The sequence below is a fragment of the Vigna unguiculata genome, chromosome 5 (assembly GCF_037176805.1).
Source record: "Vigna unguiculata cultivar grain cowpea cultivar isolate G323 ecotype 2 chromosome 5, ASM3717680v1, whole genome shotgun sequence".
NCBI classification, from domain to species: Eukaryota; Viridiplantae; Streptophyta; class Magnoliopsida; order Fabales; family Fabaceae; genus Vigna; species Vigna unguiculata.
Window position 1 is genome coordinate 41,519,461 of NC_140796.1, and position 12,889 is coordinate 41,532,349.

The following is a 12,889-nucleotide window of genomic DNA, read 5'->3' on the forward strand; positions in this document are numbered from 1 at the left end:
TCAGAATTTTAAAACAAAAAGATGTTGACTTACAATAGAGTTGAATTAGGTTTTACTTCTCTTTTAAAAAACTTTAAAAACACAAAATTAGAATTATCTGTGGATCTGTTGTACTTTTTTAAATATAATTACATATTCTTATTTTGATATTAACCTCTTAGGTTTTATGTTTTTATTTTTAGGTTTAAATACCTTTTTATTCCTTATTTTTGTAGTGTTTATTGTGGATGGTTATCATTTTTACCAAATATTTAAAATAGTTCTTATTTTCGTAATTCGTGTGTAATTTAGTCCTTTTGTGTGACGTCGTTTAAATCAGTAACGGAGCAATTCTCTGTAAGGATACCATTAAGATATCTTCACAAATATCACCTAGCCTACTTAGCTTTCCATACCAACCAACTATTTCTTTTGTTGGGATACCTCAAATCTCATAGCATCTTCAATACACCTGTTTTATAGCAATATGTTTCATGCAGTCATACAAAGGAGTCGGTGACAAAGATTGCAAATGCCTTGTGCAACTAATCCAACAATCATATAACATTGTCAGCATGATGCTTTTCAATATTCAATCACATAATTGACATGAAATTAGTAGTATGTTTCATTGCAGTCATAATGAAGCTTTACAATCACATATTAAACAACCAATCCAATTGACCATGAATTATCACCAGAAGATGCAAGAATGCTTATAGTATAAGGATATTACAACCAACTTAACATTAATAGATATTATTAACCACAAATAACACCATTCAACTACAAAAACAACTCAAGCTCTAAAAACATTAAATATAATAGAACATTCCTTTGCACTAATTGTTAGAAGATGGATGAGTTTAAGATAATTATTCTTGTAGCCCATGATAAAAAGGACAATTTCTTCTGGAAAAGAATACAGAAAGGTCATATCCACAAGGTGAAAAACACCTGAAGACAAAAGTTTGGGCTTAACTTAAAATTACAACTAATAATGAACAAAAAAAATCAAAACAACTTATCGCTAATAATGATTTATCTAGTTATGTAGTGAATGAAAGTTATTGACTTATCACATCTCAGATAATTTAATCACATCTCAGATAATTTAAAAAAAATATATATCTTAAGTTATTAGCTCATGATCCTTGATTTCTAAATCAGCTACGTCAGTAAAGGTTATAAAAGATATTGAACCAAGCATCAATGAAGATTCCAAAAGAATAGGGTCAACAACAACATTATTGGAACAAAGCGCAATAAAGAAGGTAGGATAAAACAATGTCATTGATAGAAAGGAGTGTTTTTTAGGGTTGGGAATGGAAAAGGGTGGAAGAAAGTTTCAAGGGTTATTTGGCAGCAACATATGAGGAGGAAAAGTTACTGATACAAAGTGGATTGTGAAAAAGAAACATAGCAAGATAAAAAAACAAAATAAGATCAAAAGTAACAAATCACATTATAACAACAAACATACCAAGATACAAAAGAGACGAACCAAAAAACCTAAACTTCAAGCTTATGGTAACTAGAAATAAGTAGAAGAAGTACCTAATCTTCAAGCTTCAAGAAACAACACAAACTTTTTATACATATAATGAACAACACTAATTCACCAAAAAAGAAAAAGAAAAAGAAGTAAGCCTTACACATCAATCATTCAACACTGTGTCACCAGTTTAAGCAACAAAGGTAGATTAAGCAGGAAAGGAGAAATTCCACGAAAGCCATTCCATTTTAAAATCAAGCTACTAACTTTTACCGACTGCTAATCATGAACTCCATGTTCAACGCATAAGAAGTACAAAAAAATCCTTTCATCAAAAAAAAGAAAGAGAAAGACTGAATGATTTTCTTACACTTTTGTAAAAATTCTGTTATAGAAGAAAAAGAAGAAGAAGAAGAAGAGTCAGTCTTGGAGAAGAAGAATGGTTCCTCTCAACCATTACGTCAGTCAAAATCAAAATTGAAACCTACCATTAAAGGGTGAAAAAGCGGGAAAGCATAAAAAAAGTGGAAAAGACAAACAAACCTTCAATTCAATGGAGTGTAGTAGATGCTTGCTGAAAAGCTTATCTCACTTCGAAAAGAAAGCTTTTAATCAGTTGCAATATTTGGCGTTAGTGCAGTGGTACATGAAAAAACAAATTCAAAATGCAACTGTAAAAGGTAAAAAAACCAACATAATAAACAACTGTCGACAATTTAAATATAGGTATTAGGGTAATATCCCTACCAATTTGGGTTCTTATATTTATAGTAGATTTACATTTGACTTCATAGAATTTACCATGGAATACAACATATAATTATACTTATGTTTACGAACATAACTAGCAAACTTGACTAGTAAATCTTGAAAGAAAGTATTTGAGGTAAGAAAATAACCATGGCAAATAACATGTATATACATGAAGAAAAAAAATTAAAATTCTTATCAAATGACTTACTTGACATTGATATTCAAAAAAATTTAGAATGAAGAGATTGATTGTTGAAAGCTTACCATGAAGACATAGTACTTGTCTATAGTGTTTTTTCTCCACCTTTCCTTGAAAACAATTATATGGAAGAAATTGATACCTACATATCAAAACAAGATGCAGTTACCAGCTTCAAGGTTGTACAAATCCCTCAATTTGAACCATCCTTGTAAGAAAAAGGAAAGTCAATGTCCATGTTATACGACACAATATTGAGGTTTCCTTCCTTATCAACCAAAACCCAATGTGATCCCAATTTTGTGGAAAAAACAAGAGCTAATCGACAATCCAAAATCCATAGTTCTAAATAAATTAAATATAATTTAGCAATTTAAAAATTAAAAATTAAAAAATTTTGAAAACATATATACAATATACATAAAAAAAATCCAAAACAATAATAGAAATGAAAAGGAAATCAAACTTAAAAAAATCAAATAAACATATGTGTTGAAAGAAAAAGTAGAACGAAAAAAACGTATAATTGTTCAGAAAATTCTTGTTAAACACAGAAAGTAAAAAACACATGCAGATACAAACTTCAAAAATGAACTGTAGAAAATGTTAGCTTAAGAAAAAAAATAAGGTAGAAAAATTTCATGCTCTAAAAATCATTAACAAATAAATGTAAAGGAAACATATTCTAGGCAAAAAGACTAGTGTCCAATCAGAGCATTCAAAGTGTTCTCTTCTTCCTTTTTATCATATTCCTCTCTTTATCCTCTCTTCTTTAGTCCCTCAACTCCTTGTCTCCTTAATTCCCCCTTAATGCCCCATTATTGCTCTCCTTTATTATTCGTTATTCGACCCGTCTCTTTAATCCCCTTTTTTATCCTTATATGGCATCCTAGGTAGATATACTTTTTCTCCTCATAAAGCACTCGATCTGATATTGGGCCTATCACCACAAACCCCAGCCTTTAGCTCTTTGGAGCATAAAGGCTAGAAGGAAAAGAAGTTCAAAATGACTTACTTAAAAAATGATCGAGTGACTTGGCCTATCACCACACAACCCCCAAGCTTTTAGCTCTTTGGAGCGTAAAGGCCAAAAGGAAAAAGGAGTTCAAAATGATTTACTTCAAAAAGGGTCGACCGATTGGCCTATCACCACATAACCTCAAGCTCTTTGGAGTGTAAAGGTTCTCCACTAACGTTTATCTTTTTGGGAGACCAGTAGTTCCTTTTGCTAACTTTAGCTAAAACCGAGTCATGGGTGCAACGATTGTTTCTTTAGCGGATTTTGGACTAAGAAGACTGATTGCTCCATAGTAGATTGTTAGATCTAGGAGATTGGTTGCTCTCACAACAAATTTTAAGACCTAGGAGACTGGTTTCCCCTACTGATTTTTAAACTTAGGAGACTGGTGACTCCCGTAGATTTTCATTAATTGGGAAACTAATTTCTCTACCAAATTATTTGGGAGTTTAACTACTCAACCAACAAGTAGATCATCATTTTGGTGACTAATTGCTTAACCAAATTAGTTGGGAGTCTTGATGCTCAACCAATAAGTAGATTGTCATTTGGGAAACTAATTGCTCAACCAAATTAGTTGTGAGTTTGGATGCTAGACCAACATGTAGATCACCATTTGGGAGACTAACTGTTCAACCAAATTAGTTGAAAGTCTTGATGCTCAACCAATAAGTTGATTGTCATCTAGGAGACTAATTGCTCGACCAATTATATGTTGGGAGATTGGTTGCTTAACCAGCATATCAGTTTATGGGAGACTATTTGTTCAACCAACATATCATCATTTGGGAGATTGATTGCTCGACAAATGAGTTGGGAGACTGGTTGCTTAACTAACATATAGATCACCATTTGGGAAATTAATGCTGATCAAATTAGTTTGGATTTGTTTAATGTTTCTTTTGTGACATTTCTCATTTTTATTCATGCCTCATTAAATCCTCATCTATAGTGAGGAAAAAAAAGTACAACAATACAATGTGAAAGACAAGAAACAAAATAGGGAAACATACAACGTTTAAAAAGACTAACAATAGTAAAACCTTAGATTTCTAATGTTCCAAGTCCTAACAATAGTAAAGCCTTAGATTTCTAATGTTCCAAGTCCTGGGGACAGTGCCACCATCTAACGTTTCTAGCTCATACACCCATTTTCCTAATACTTGTTGAACTCGGTATGGTCCCACCTATTTGGGTTATAGCTTGTCTTCCATTTGTGGATGTGTGGCCTTCTTTAACATCATATTTCCTTGCAAAAATTCCATGGATTAATCATGCTTGCGTATTTCGCATGTATTATTCTCTTTGTTGCCAACGTTTGGATGCACACAATCTCTGTGATCTCTTCAGCCGTGTCTAACTTTACCTGTATGCTTTCTTCATTTGTTGACTTGGAAAAAGTGTGTACTCATGGTGAAAAAAATTGTATCTCAACAAGAAGCATCACATCAACTTCATAAACCAAAGAAAAAGGGGTCTCATGCATAGTAGATTGTTTAGTCGTATGGTAGGATCATAAGACTTGTGGGAGTATCCTTGATCATCTATATTTGTGGTCAGTCACATTCCTCTTTTTGTCGTCTTAGGTCTGAATCATTTGTATCAACTACTGCATTGTGGGAGGAGTGAATCCCATCCTTTTGAGATCCCTATCCTTTTTTTACTTATTTATTTTGTTTTCAAATTTGTGACGTAGGACTAGTTCTACCTTTTTCATGGTGGACATCAAAATGTTCTAGCCAAAAGACTAGAGTTTGATCAGCTAGAGCATTCAAAGTGTTATCCCCTTCCTTTCCCCTCTTTATTGTCTCTTCTTTAGTCCCTCAACTCCTTTGTCCCCTTAACACCTTTTAATGCCCTATTATTGCTCTCCTATATGATTTGTTATTTAACCCATCTCTTTAATCCCTTATTTTATCGTTATATGGCATCCTAGACAGATATACCTTTTATCCTTATAAGGTGCCTAATTTGGTTGCCCAACTAGTCTCCCAACCTTAACTTTTTGGAGCATAAAGATTAGAAGGAAAAAGAATTTAAAATAACTTACTAAAGAAAAGACTGACTGATTAGACCTATCACCACACAACTTCAAACCTTTAACTCTTTTTGGAACATAAAGATTAGAAGGATAAAGAGTTCAAAATAACTTACTTTAAAAAGATCGACCGTTTAACCTATCACCACAAAACCCAAAAATATATATTAAATAAAAGATTTTAGAAAAGTTCTTCCACATAATATGTTATTATCTACAATATTTTAATCAAATATATTATTTATAGCTTAGTAATTTGATGTGTTTGTTAAAGATTATAATATTCAATAAAATAATAATTTATTCAATTTAATAATTTAACACTTCAAATAATAAAAATATTAATTACAATAATAAAAATATTATAATATTTAAATTTTAGTAATAAACTTACTTGAAAAGCTTACTGAGAGAGGAAATGTAACACCTCATTTAATTAATAACCCTAATTAAAGAAAGTGTCACACAAAATAATATAGTAAGCACAGTCCTGGAGTATAAACGGTATTCCTTACAGGTGTTTAAAGGAAAACAGGAAAAAACTAAGACACACCACGATGCTAGTAACAAAATAGAGTAAGGAATCTAAGGTATTCCAAATAAAGTTCTAAGATAAGGCAATACATGGGCCATAACCCTAAAAGAAGACATAAACGAGCGGAATCCAAATCTAGATGACTATGGAGTGGAATCACCATTTCCTTGTTGACCACGAGGAGTTCTCACATCTTCTCACATCAATAAATTGATGATCATTGCAAAGAGAGAAAACCACACACAAGAACACAAACAAGCAAAAGGAGTAAACTAGAGTAAAATGATTTTATCATACAATTGCATACATTTTCATAGTCCAAGATACATATGTCAATCAATCATGTTCTGACCTGCAAACAATACACTAAGACTCAAGACACGACTCATCTAGATACATATAATTAGTCGGATTCGGCGGATACTTGCACTTGTGGTGGCCTTTACTACTCTACCGAGCTAATTGTTCCAATGTTTCATCCCCACTCACAAGGTTAGCCCTTAAAGTGTTTCAGACCTCCTACTACTTTCACCACTTGAGTCAGTACACTCTATGTGAGACTAACTGACTCTTTAGAGTATCAGGATGCAATCCTTACCTTTAATCCTTACTAAATTATATAAATGAGGCATCACCATGAACTCCCACTAATAAGGATCATGGAATTACGTCCTGACCAACTGAGGCACCACCATGAGATCTCACCTAGAGATTCATGGAATTACGCCCTAACCAATGAGGCACCACCATGAAACTATTGTGGAATTACGTGTCACTTTTGTAACCAACCATTCCATACATGTCACATGCCAAGATCATGCTAAACTTATCAATCATAGACCATAACCCATGTTGCTCATGCATATTCATCCAATTCATGCTTTTAAAGAGTAATCAATCCAAACATATGGCAAACATCCAAAAACAAAGAAAGAAACAAAACAAAGCACATTCTCGCCTAGTTCTCGCTCAGGCGGAAGAGTCTCGCTTAGGCGAGCTCCCTTCGCCTAAGCAAGAGCTCGAAAAGTGGAATTGGTGTTGTCACGCTCTCTCGCTTAGGCAAGACCTCCTGGCTTGAGCGAGATTGGCTCTCGCTCAAAACAGGAGCTCGTCGCCTGAGCAACAGCTCGCACAACACTTGGGAGGGTTTTCTGATACTCTCGCTTAGGCGAGAGCCACTCGCTTAGGAGAGATTATCATATCACCTCTAGTGTTCACGCAGGCCAACACATAAATACACCCAGAATGATGTACAATACATGTTTATGTTATTTTAAATAGCATACAATCACCAAGAGCACTAAACAGAACTGAGATCAAGGCATATAAATTAAAACACGAAAACCCTAGCTTTCCTTACTTGGAAAAGCTACTGTGAGGGTTGAGAGTACGAACAGAGAAGCACCTCTGCTCCTAGGACAATTTAGTGAGCTAGAAAAATGATGGACAGATAGGGAATAAGGTTATAATGATGATCCTTAGTTGAAATCACGAAAACAAGCTAGGAATGGAAGAATGTGAGTGAGATACAACTTACATGGAGAAGAAACGAGATTGAACTAGCTTGAAGTGAACTAAGGGTTAAACCCTAACAAAGTCTCTATGGAGAGAAAAGTAGAGTGAGAGTACTGTTTTTGCAAGAATGACAGAAGTGAGAGGGGTTTGGTTGTCTTAGGGGCCTTGGGCACCCTATGGGCCAGCCCTTAAGCCCATTAGAGGACAACCCTTATTAGGTAAGAGGGCTTACAGAAAAATTGAAAATTGTTTAAAAAGTGTGTGGTTAATTTTATGACAATTTTTCTTTTTCATTTTTTACACATGTTCTCATCTTTTATTAATTATATTTTTGAATGTTTATATATATATATATATATATATATATATATATATATATATATATATATATATATATGGATGTCAACGAGGCGGGTAGGGTACGGGTAGTAACTCTCCGTATCCTACCCGCTGGATAAATATCTACCCCATACCCATACCCATATCCGTCGGGTATTCGTTATGCGGGTATCCGCCTATTTTTTTCATATCCGCAGGTATCCACGGGTACCGCCGGGTGTTTGCAAAATTATTTAGAAATAAATATTTAATCATAAATTCAAATAAAATAAAATAAAATACATCATTGTCATAAATTTTAAATAAAGTTCAAATAAACTCAAGTTGATACAAGTCTAAATAATTGTAGAAGTAAATATAAAATGACGTTCAACACAATGAAAATTTTTTAATTAATGATTTGATCAACAAATCCACTCTCTCCATTGATTCTAAAAGATAAACAAATAATAAACCTCAATTGCCACGTGTCAAGTATTCTTATTTTGATTTCATCATTTGGCAACAAGCATACCATAAACGTCATTGTCTATATAAGGTTTGATGTATATGCCCAATTTCAAAGAAAGAAAAAAGAAAAATGTCAAGGGGTGTAAGTTTAGCGGGTACGGATATCCACGAGTACGGATACTATGATACTCATACCCGCCCCGTTAACATGCGGGTATCAAAAATACCCGTATCCACGGGTAGCAGGTATCCATTTTTAATATCCATTTTCTTTTATCCGCGGATATTTGCGAGTACGGATTTTTTTGACATCCCTATATATATATATATATATATATATATATATATATATATATATATATATATATATATATATATATATATATATATATATAAATTCTTGTAATGTCGATGAATCTTCCTATTCACAATACAAAATAACTCATGATTTAAGCCCAATATTTAATTTGTATCTGGATTCAAGATTCATTTTGATATTTTCTTTTCCCCTACATCCCCCATGTTCCCTCCAAGAAATGCAAATGAAGACAAATAAAAAGAGAGAGAGAGGAAGATAGAAATCTAATAAGAGGACGGGTGCCAGTTGAGAAATTCAAAAGAGAAGGAAAAACAAAATTGAGAGCCTTATAAACAGATTTGCTAAACTCCTGAGATATTTCCAATAAAGATGACACGCCTTTTCTTTTTCATTTTAGTAATGTTTCAAATTTATTATATGCAACTCTTCTCCTTGAGTCTACAGCACAGTCCTATCGATAAGCATTTTATCCCTGTAGTGGTATTTGATATAATTTGCAATATTGATAATTTCATATTACGAGAAGGAAATACCACATTGAATAAGAAAATATTTTTTGTAATTTAAACGCCTAGGTTGGTTAAAAAAGAAAATGAAAGAGAGGGGCCTAGAACCGAGAAGAACCTAGAAACAATCAATAACGGCAAATATAAGATAAAGATAACAAAAATAAAAGAGACTACTGGAATCTTCAAAAAGAATCATGATATATTTTTCTGTATAAGGTTAAAAATATTGTCAAATACAAACAATAGAGACAATCCTCCATTCACCTAGAAAATCACTAGATATGCTCTTGATCATATCCTAAAAAGGCCGTTGAAATCCTCCTAAACTGAATAAAGAATGAAGGAATGCTGATTCACTAAGTACAGGGAAACTCACAAATGTACCCAGAAGCGCGCACCTTATGCACCTTATCATTACAAAAATATATGCCAGCGCCACACCAGCCCAGTAATACGTTCCCAATGTCCCCTTGAAGTGTATAAGTGGCATGAAATTGCTTGAAATCCACACTATCTGCAGAGCAAGTTCCAGCAGCATTCCCATCATTACATGGAATCTGAAGATAAGGGGCAAATCCTTGTTTTTTACCACCCACACAATAGCAACATAGCAATATAACATAGGGAACCAGTTTGGTAATCGGTTGACAGCTCCTGGGATATAAAAAATCAAACCATGAAACAATGGAAATTTTTCAAGGATAGGTTCTAGATAAATCCCAGCTGCAGATGTCTGCAATGCTATCAGATAGGGAACACAGGATAAAGCCCTCCACCACCATTCTGGCTTCTCAGCATTTGCTGGGATTCGGAAACCAGACGAATGATATATAAATGCTTGTCCACGGATAGTAGAATTGCGTCTTTGAGACCTAGGAAATCTGAGTGAGAGGCGAGCTTCTTTAGCGGCAAATAGTGGCGATGAATCTGCAGTGAGTTGGATAGTTGATTTTCCTGATATAAAGAATTTGGGGATTAGACAAATAGAAACAATTTTTAAGCACTCGAGCTAAACAGTATATGCAATTTCAAAAAGGGATAGCATTTAGATGCATTGGTGAAGAAATGTCTTAACATTGAAATGAACAAAATGTAACGAGGAGATTAATCAAATCAACATATAAGTTTCAGATATCTTCTCATTTCATTATTGATAGAGATCTTCTCTTATTAAAATCAACTTAATGGAGAAATTTAAATATTAAATCAGATAGAAAATCCATAAAAGCTGCTGGGGAGCATGATGCTAACTTACCAAGAGCATTGCCTGCAAAAGCTGTGATGGCATAATTCTTTTTCCTGTTGATTATAGAGCATCTTTTTGGAATCAAATCTTTATTCCTAGTTTAAAGCCAAATTTAAAGAAAATGAGTACCAAATGCAAATAGAGAAGCATGAGAGACAATGATTTAACAACACCAAGTCATAAGTTTTGATGGCCCCATATACAAGTATCACATTGACAAAAGCCTCTCTAACATGCCACAATAAGACAGAAAAGGTTAAAAATGTGCCCTGATTCTCAAAAGTCTAATTGTAACAAGGCCCTTTTGTGTATAAGCTAACTGGGATTTAACCTAATGAGCGCACTTCGCAGTTCAAGATATATTGCAAATTAGCACACCTAACAAATGTCCTTCCATTTAAGTCCCAACAGGCAGATACTTGAGCCATCATTTATTTATTTAAATTAAAAAGTACAATACAAAAAATGACCCTACTACGTTATGCTCTACCCAAATGGTTGAGGGGACCCTCAAAAATCACGGACAGTGAAAAACCACCACCATAACTCAAGGACTAATAACCATGATCTCAAAATTTAATGCTAGAAATCACAAACCTCAGTATTTATGACAACAAGATTCTACATCATAAAAAACTAGAGGATTGATGAATCCCCAAATTCAATTGTTTGTCTACTACGTGAAAAACTCCAGTGGCACATTGCTTATTAAGAAAGATAATACATAATTCGTCATGCTATTACCGTTTAGGTCATCTTAAATTACAAACTTGGGTTCTCACAAAAGAAGTTATACAAGATATTGAAAAACAAGACAAGAAAAGGCTCCTCTTCTTGAATTCATTGTGGGTGTAAATTAATATAAATCAAGGGCTTACCATATGAGATAGTAAACATTCAACAACAATAAATACACAACAGAAAATTATAAGATTAGAGGAAAATGAAAATTAGAAAATTTTAAGCTGTGGGAAACATAAATACCTTGTTAAACAGGGAGAGGCCGAAGAGGGAGGAACAAAGAGAACAGAAGGGTGGGCTGCTGCTAATTGAGTTGTCATCTTCTCTCTTCTTTGACACTATCTCACGAAAGAGAACAACATTATAAACATAAATTGATGTGAATTTGCATTATGATAAAAAAAATATAAAAAAAAATCAATAGTTTATCACCTAAATTTCATTCAATACCCTTCTCAAGCATTTCATCGAACTCCTTGCATGCGTTAGAAATTCAAGGTAATAGATAACCTAAACTAATCCATTTCAATTGGAAACTATCAGGTTTTTATGTTGTTCAAATAAGGTGGCAGAGTCACACAACGCCGTGACTCTATGGAGAAAAGAATAACAGAAAATGGAGACCGATGAATTGGAAAGGAACACTATCTTTAGAAAATAACTTTTAATAATAGTTAATTAATATTATTGCAAGAGGGGTTGTTGAGGAAAAAAAGAAATAAAAAAAAAAAAACGAAACTTACAACAGAAGAGAGAGAAAGCGCAACACACACAGACGTGTAATAGATGAGAGAAATGAAAGTAAAGAATGTGTTTTTATTGAATAGAGAAGGCGCACGTATATATAGAAGTTCTTTGCACCGCCTTACTATGTAACGACCCCACATTCATTCCGGTTAGGTTAGTTTTTGTCCATATTTTCTATCACTTCATTTTATGCTATTAAATTAAAAAAATTAATGTTTATGTTAATTAATTTTAATTTAATGACATTTTTCAAAGATTTCTACCCTCTACATGCAAAATGAAAATATGAGAAAAGGTTGAAAGTGCATGAGAAACATTGCCCCAAAAATGTAGATACAAACATGACCATTTAAGCATGGCAACACCTTCCTAAATATAGGAATCTTGGTATATATATTAACCATTTGGTTTAGGCCCAATTTCGATTGGATCCACATGCCAAAGATATATTTAAGCTCCATGTTGATTGGTTTAACATGCCAAATGTCAAGATAGACCAAAGGTTAATTAAATTGATAGGAAAATGATTGATCTATTTTAGTATTCTTGTGTAGGTTCATCCATAAAAGGGAGAAAGTTGATAATAAAGGACATGTATTTAAAGTGTAATTGGTGATAATAATAGGGAGTTTATGAATGATAAGAGGTAGACCTGAGGAAGGGAAAAGGACAGACTACTTTGAGTGCTTTTATCAGATCACTCATTGTATGTTTTGGTTGATCGAATTTTACCATTATGCCTAGAAAATTAGCTCCCACCATGGGGCAGATAAAATCTCTGCCTATGCCATAAGAAGAAGAGGTGAGAAGATAACAAAGAGAAAGGAATCTAGTGTTCCTATAGTAGAAAGATTTATGGAAATGATCAGAGTTTCGAGAGAAAGCTTGGATAACAACTGTAGCAGCTAAATGAAGGGTACAAGCGAAATACACCAACAGGGTAAAACCTAGAATGTAGGTTGCAGGAGATTTAGTGCTGAAGAAACAAAGTTATTCTCACACTAAG

The 12,889-nt window shown here is 33.5% G+C and overlaps 1 protein-coding gene across 6 annotated transcripts; it reads right to left on the bottom strand.

The window, feature by feature from the left end:
* Positions 1-9,330: 9,330 nt before the first annotated feature.
* On the bottom strand, positions 9,331-11,969 carry LOC114183611 (protein TIC 20-IV, chloroplastic-like). 6 transcript variants are annotated; one of them, XM_085673161.1, is made up of 5 exons: positions 11,880-11,926; positions 11,569-11,646; positions 11,380-11,474; positions 10,405-10,490; positions 9,331-10,103 (listed from the first exon to the last, which is right to left on the bottom strand). In XM_085673161.1, exons 3-5 carry the CDS (start codon positions 11,454-11,456, stop codon positions 9,448-9,450), a joined length of 819 nt encoding a protein of 272 aa, XP_085529287.1. In that variant the 5' UTR covers positions 11,457-11,474; positions 11,569-11,646; positions 11,880-11,926; the 3' UTR covers positions 9,331-9,447. The 6 variants fall into 6 exon arrangements, with proteins under 6 accessions (XP_085529287.1, XP_085529286.1, XP_085529284.1 ...); XM_085673160.1 differs by having other exon boundaries at positions 11,569-11,651; positions 11,880-11,925; XM_085673158.1 differs by lacking the exon at positions 11,569-11,646 and having other exon boundaries at positions 10,405-10,448; positions 11,880-11,969.
* Between the last annotated feature and the right edge of the window lie 920 nt (positions 11,970-12,889).

Excerpts from the sequence above, each read along its gene's own strand:
- LOC114183611 (XM_028070690.2), bottom strand. The coding sequence starts at position 11,456 with ATGACAACTCAATTAGCAGCAGCCCACCCTTCTGTTCTCTTTGTTCCT. Across the intron at positions 10,491-11,379 it reads GCCTCTCCCTGTTTAACAAG|GAATAAAGATTTGATTCCAA; the intron begins GTATTTATGTTT and ends GCTTTAAACTAG. Across the intron at positions 10,104-10,404 it reads TTTTGCAGGCAATGCTCTTG|GAAAATCAACTATCCAACTC; the intron begins GTAAGTTAGCAT and ends TCTTTATATCAG.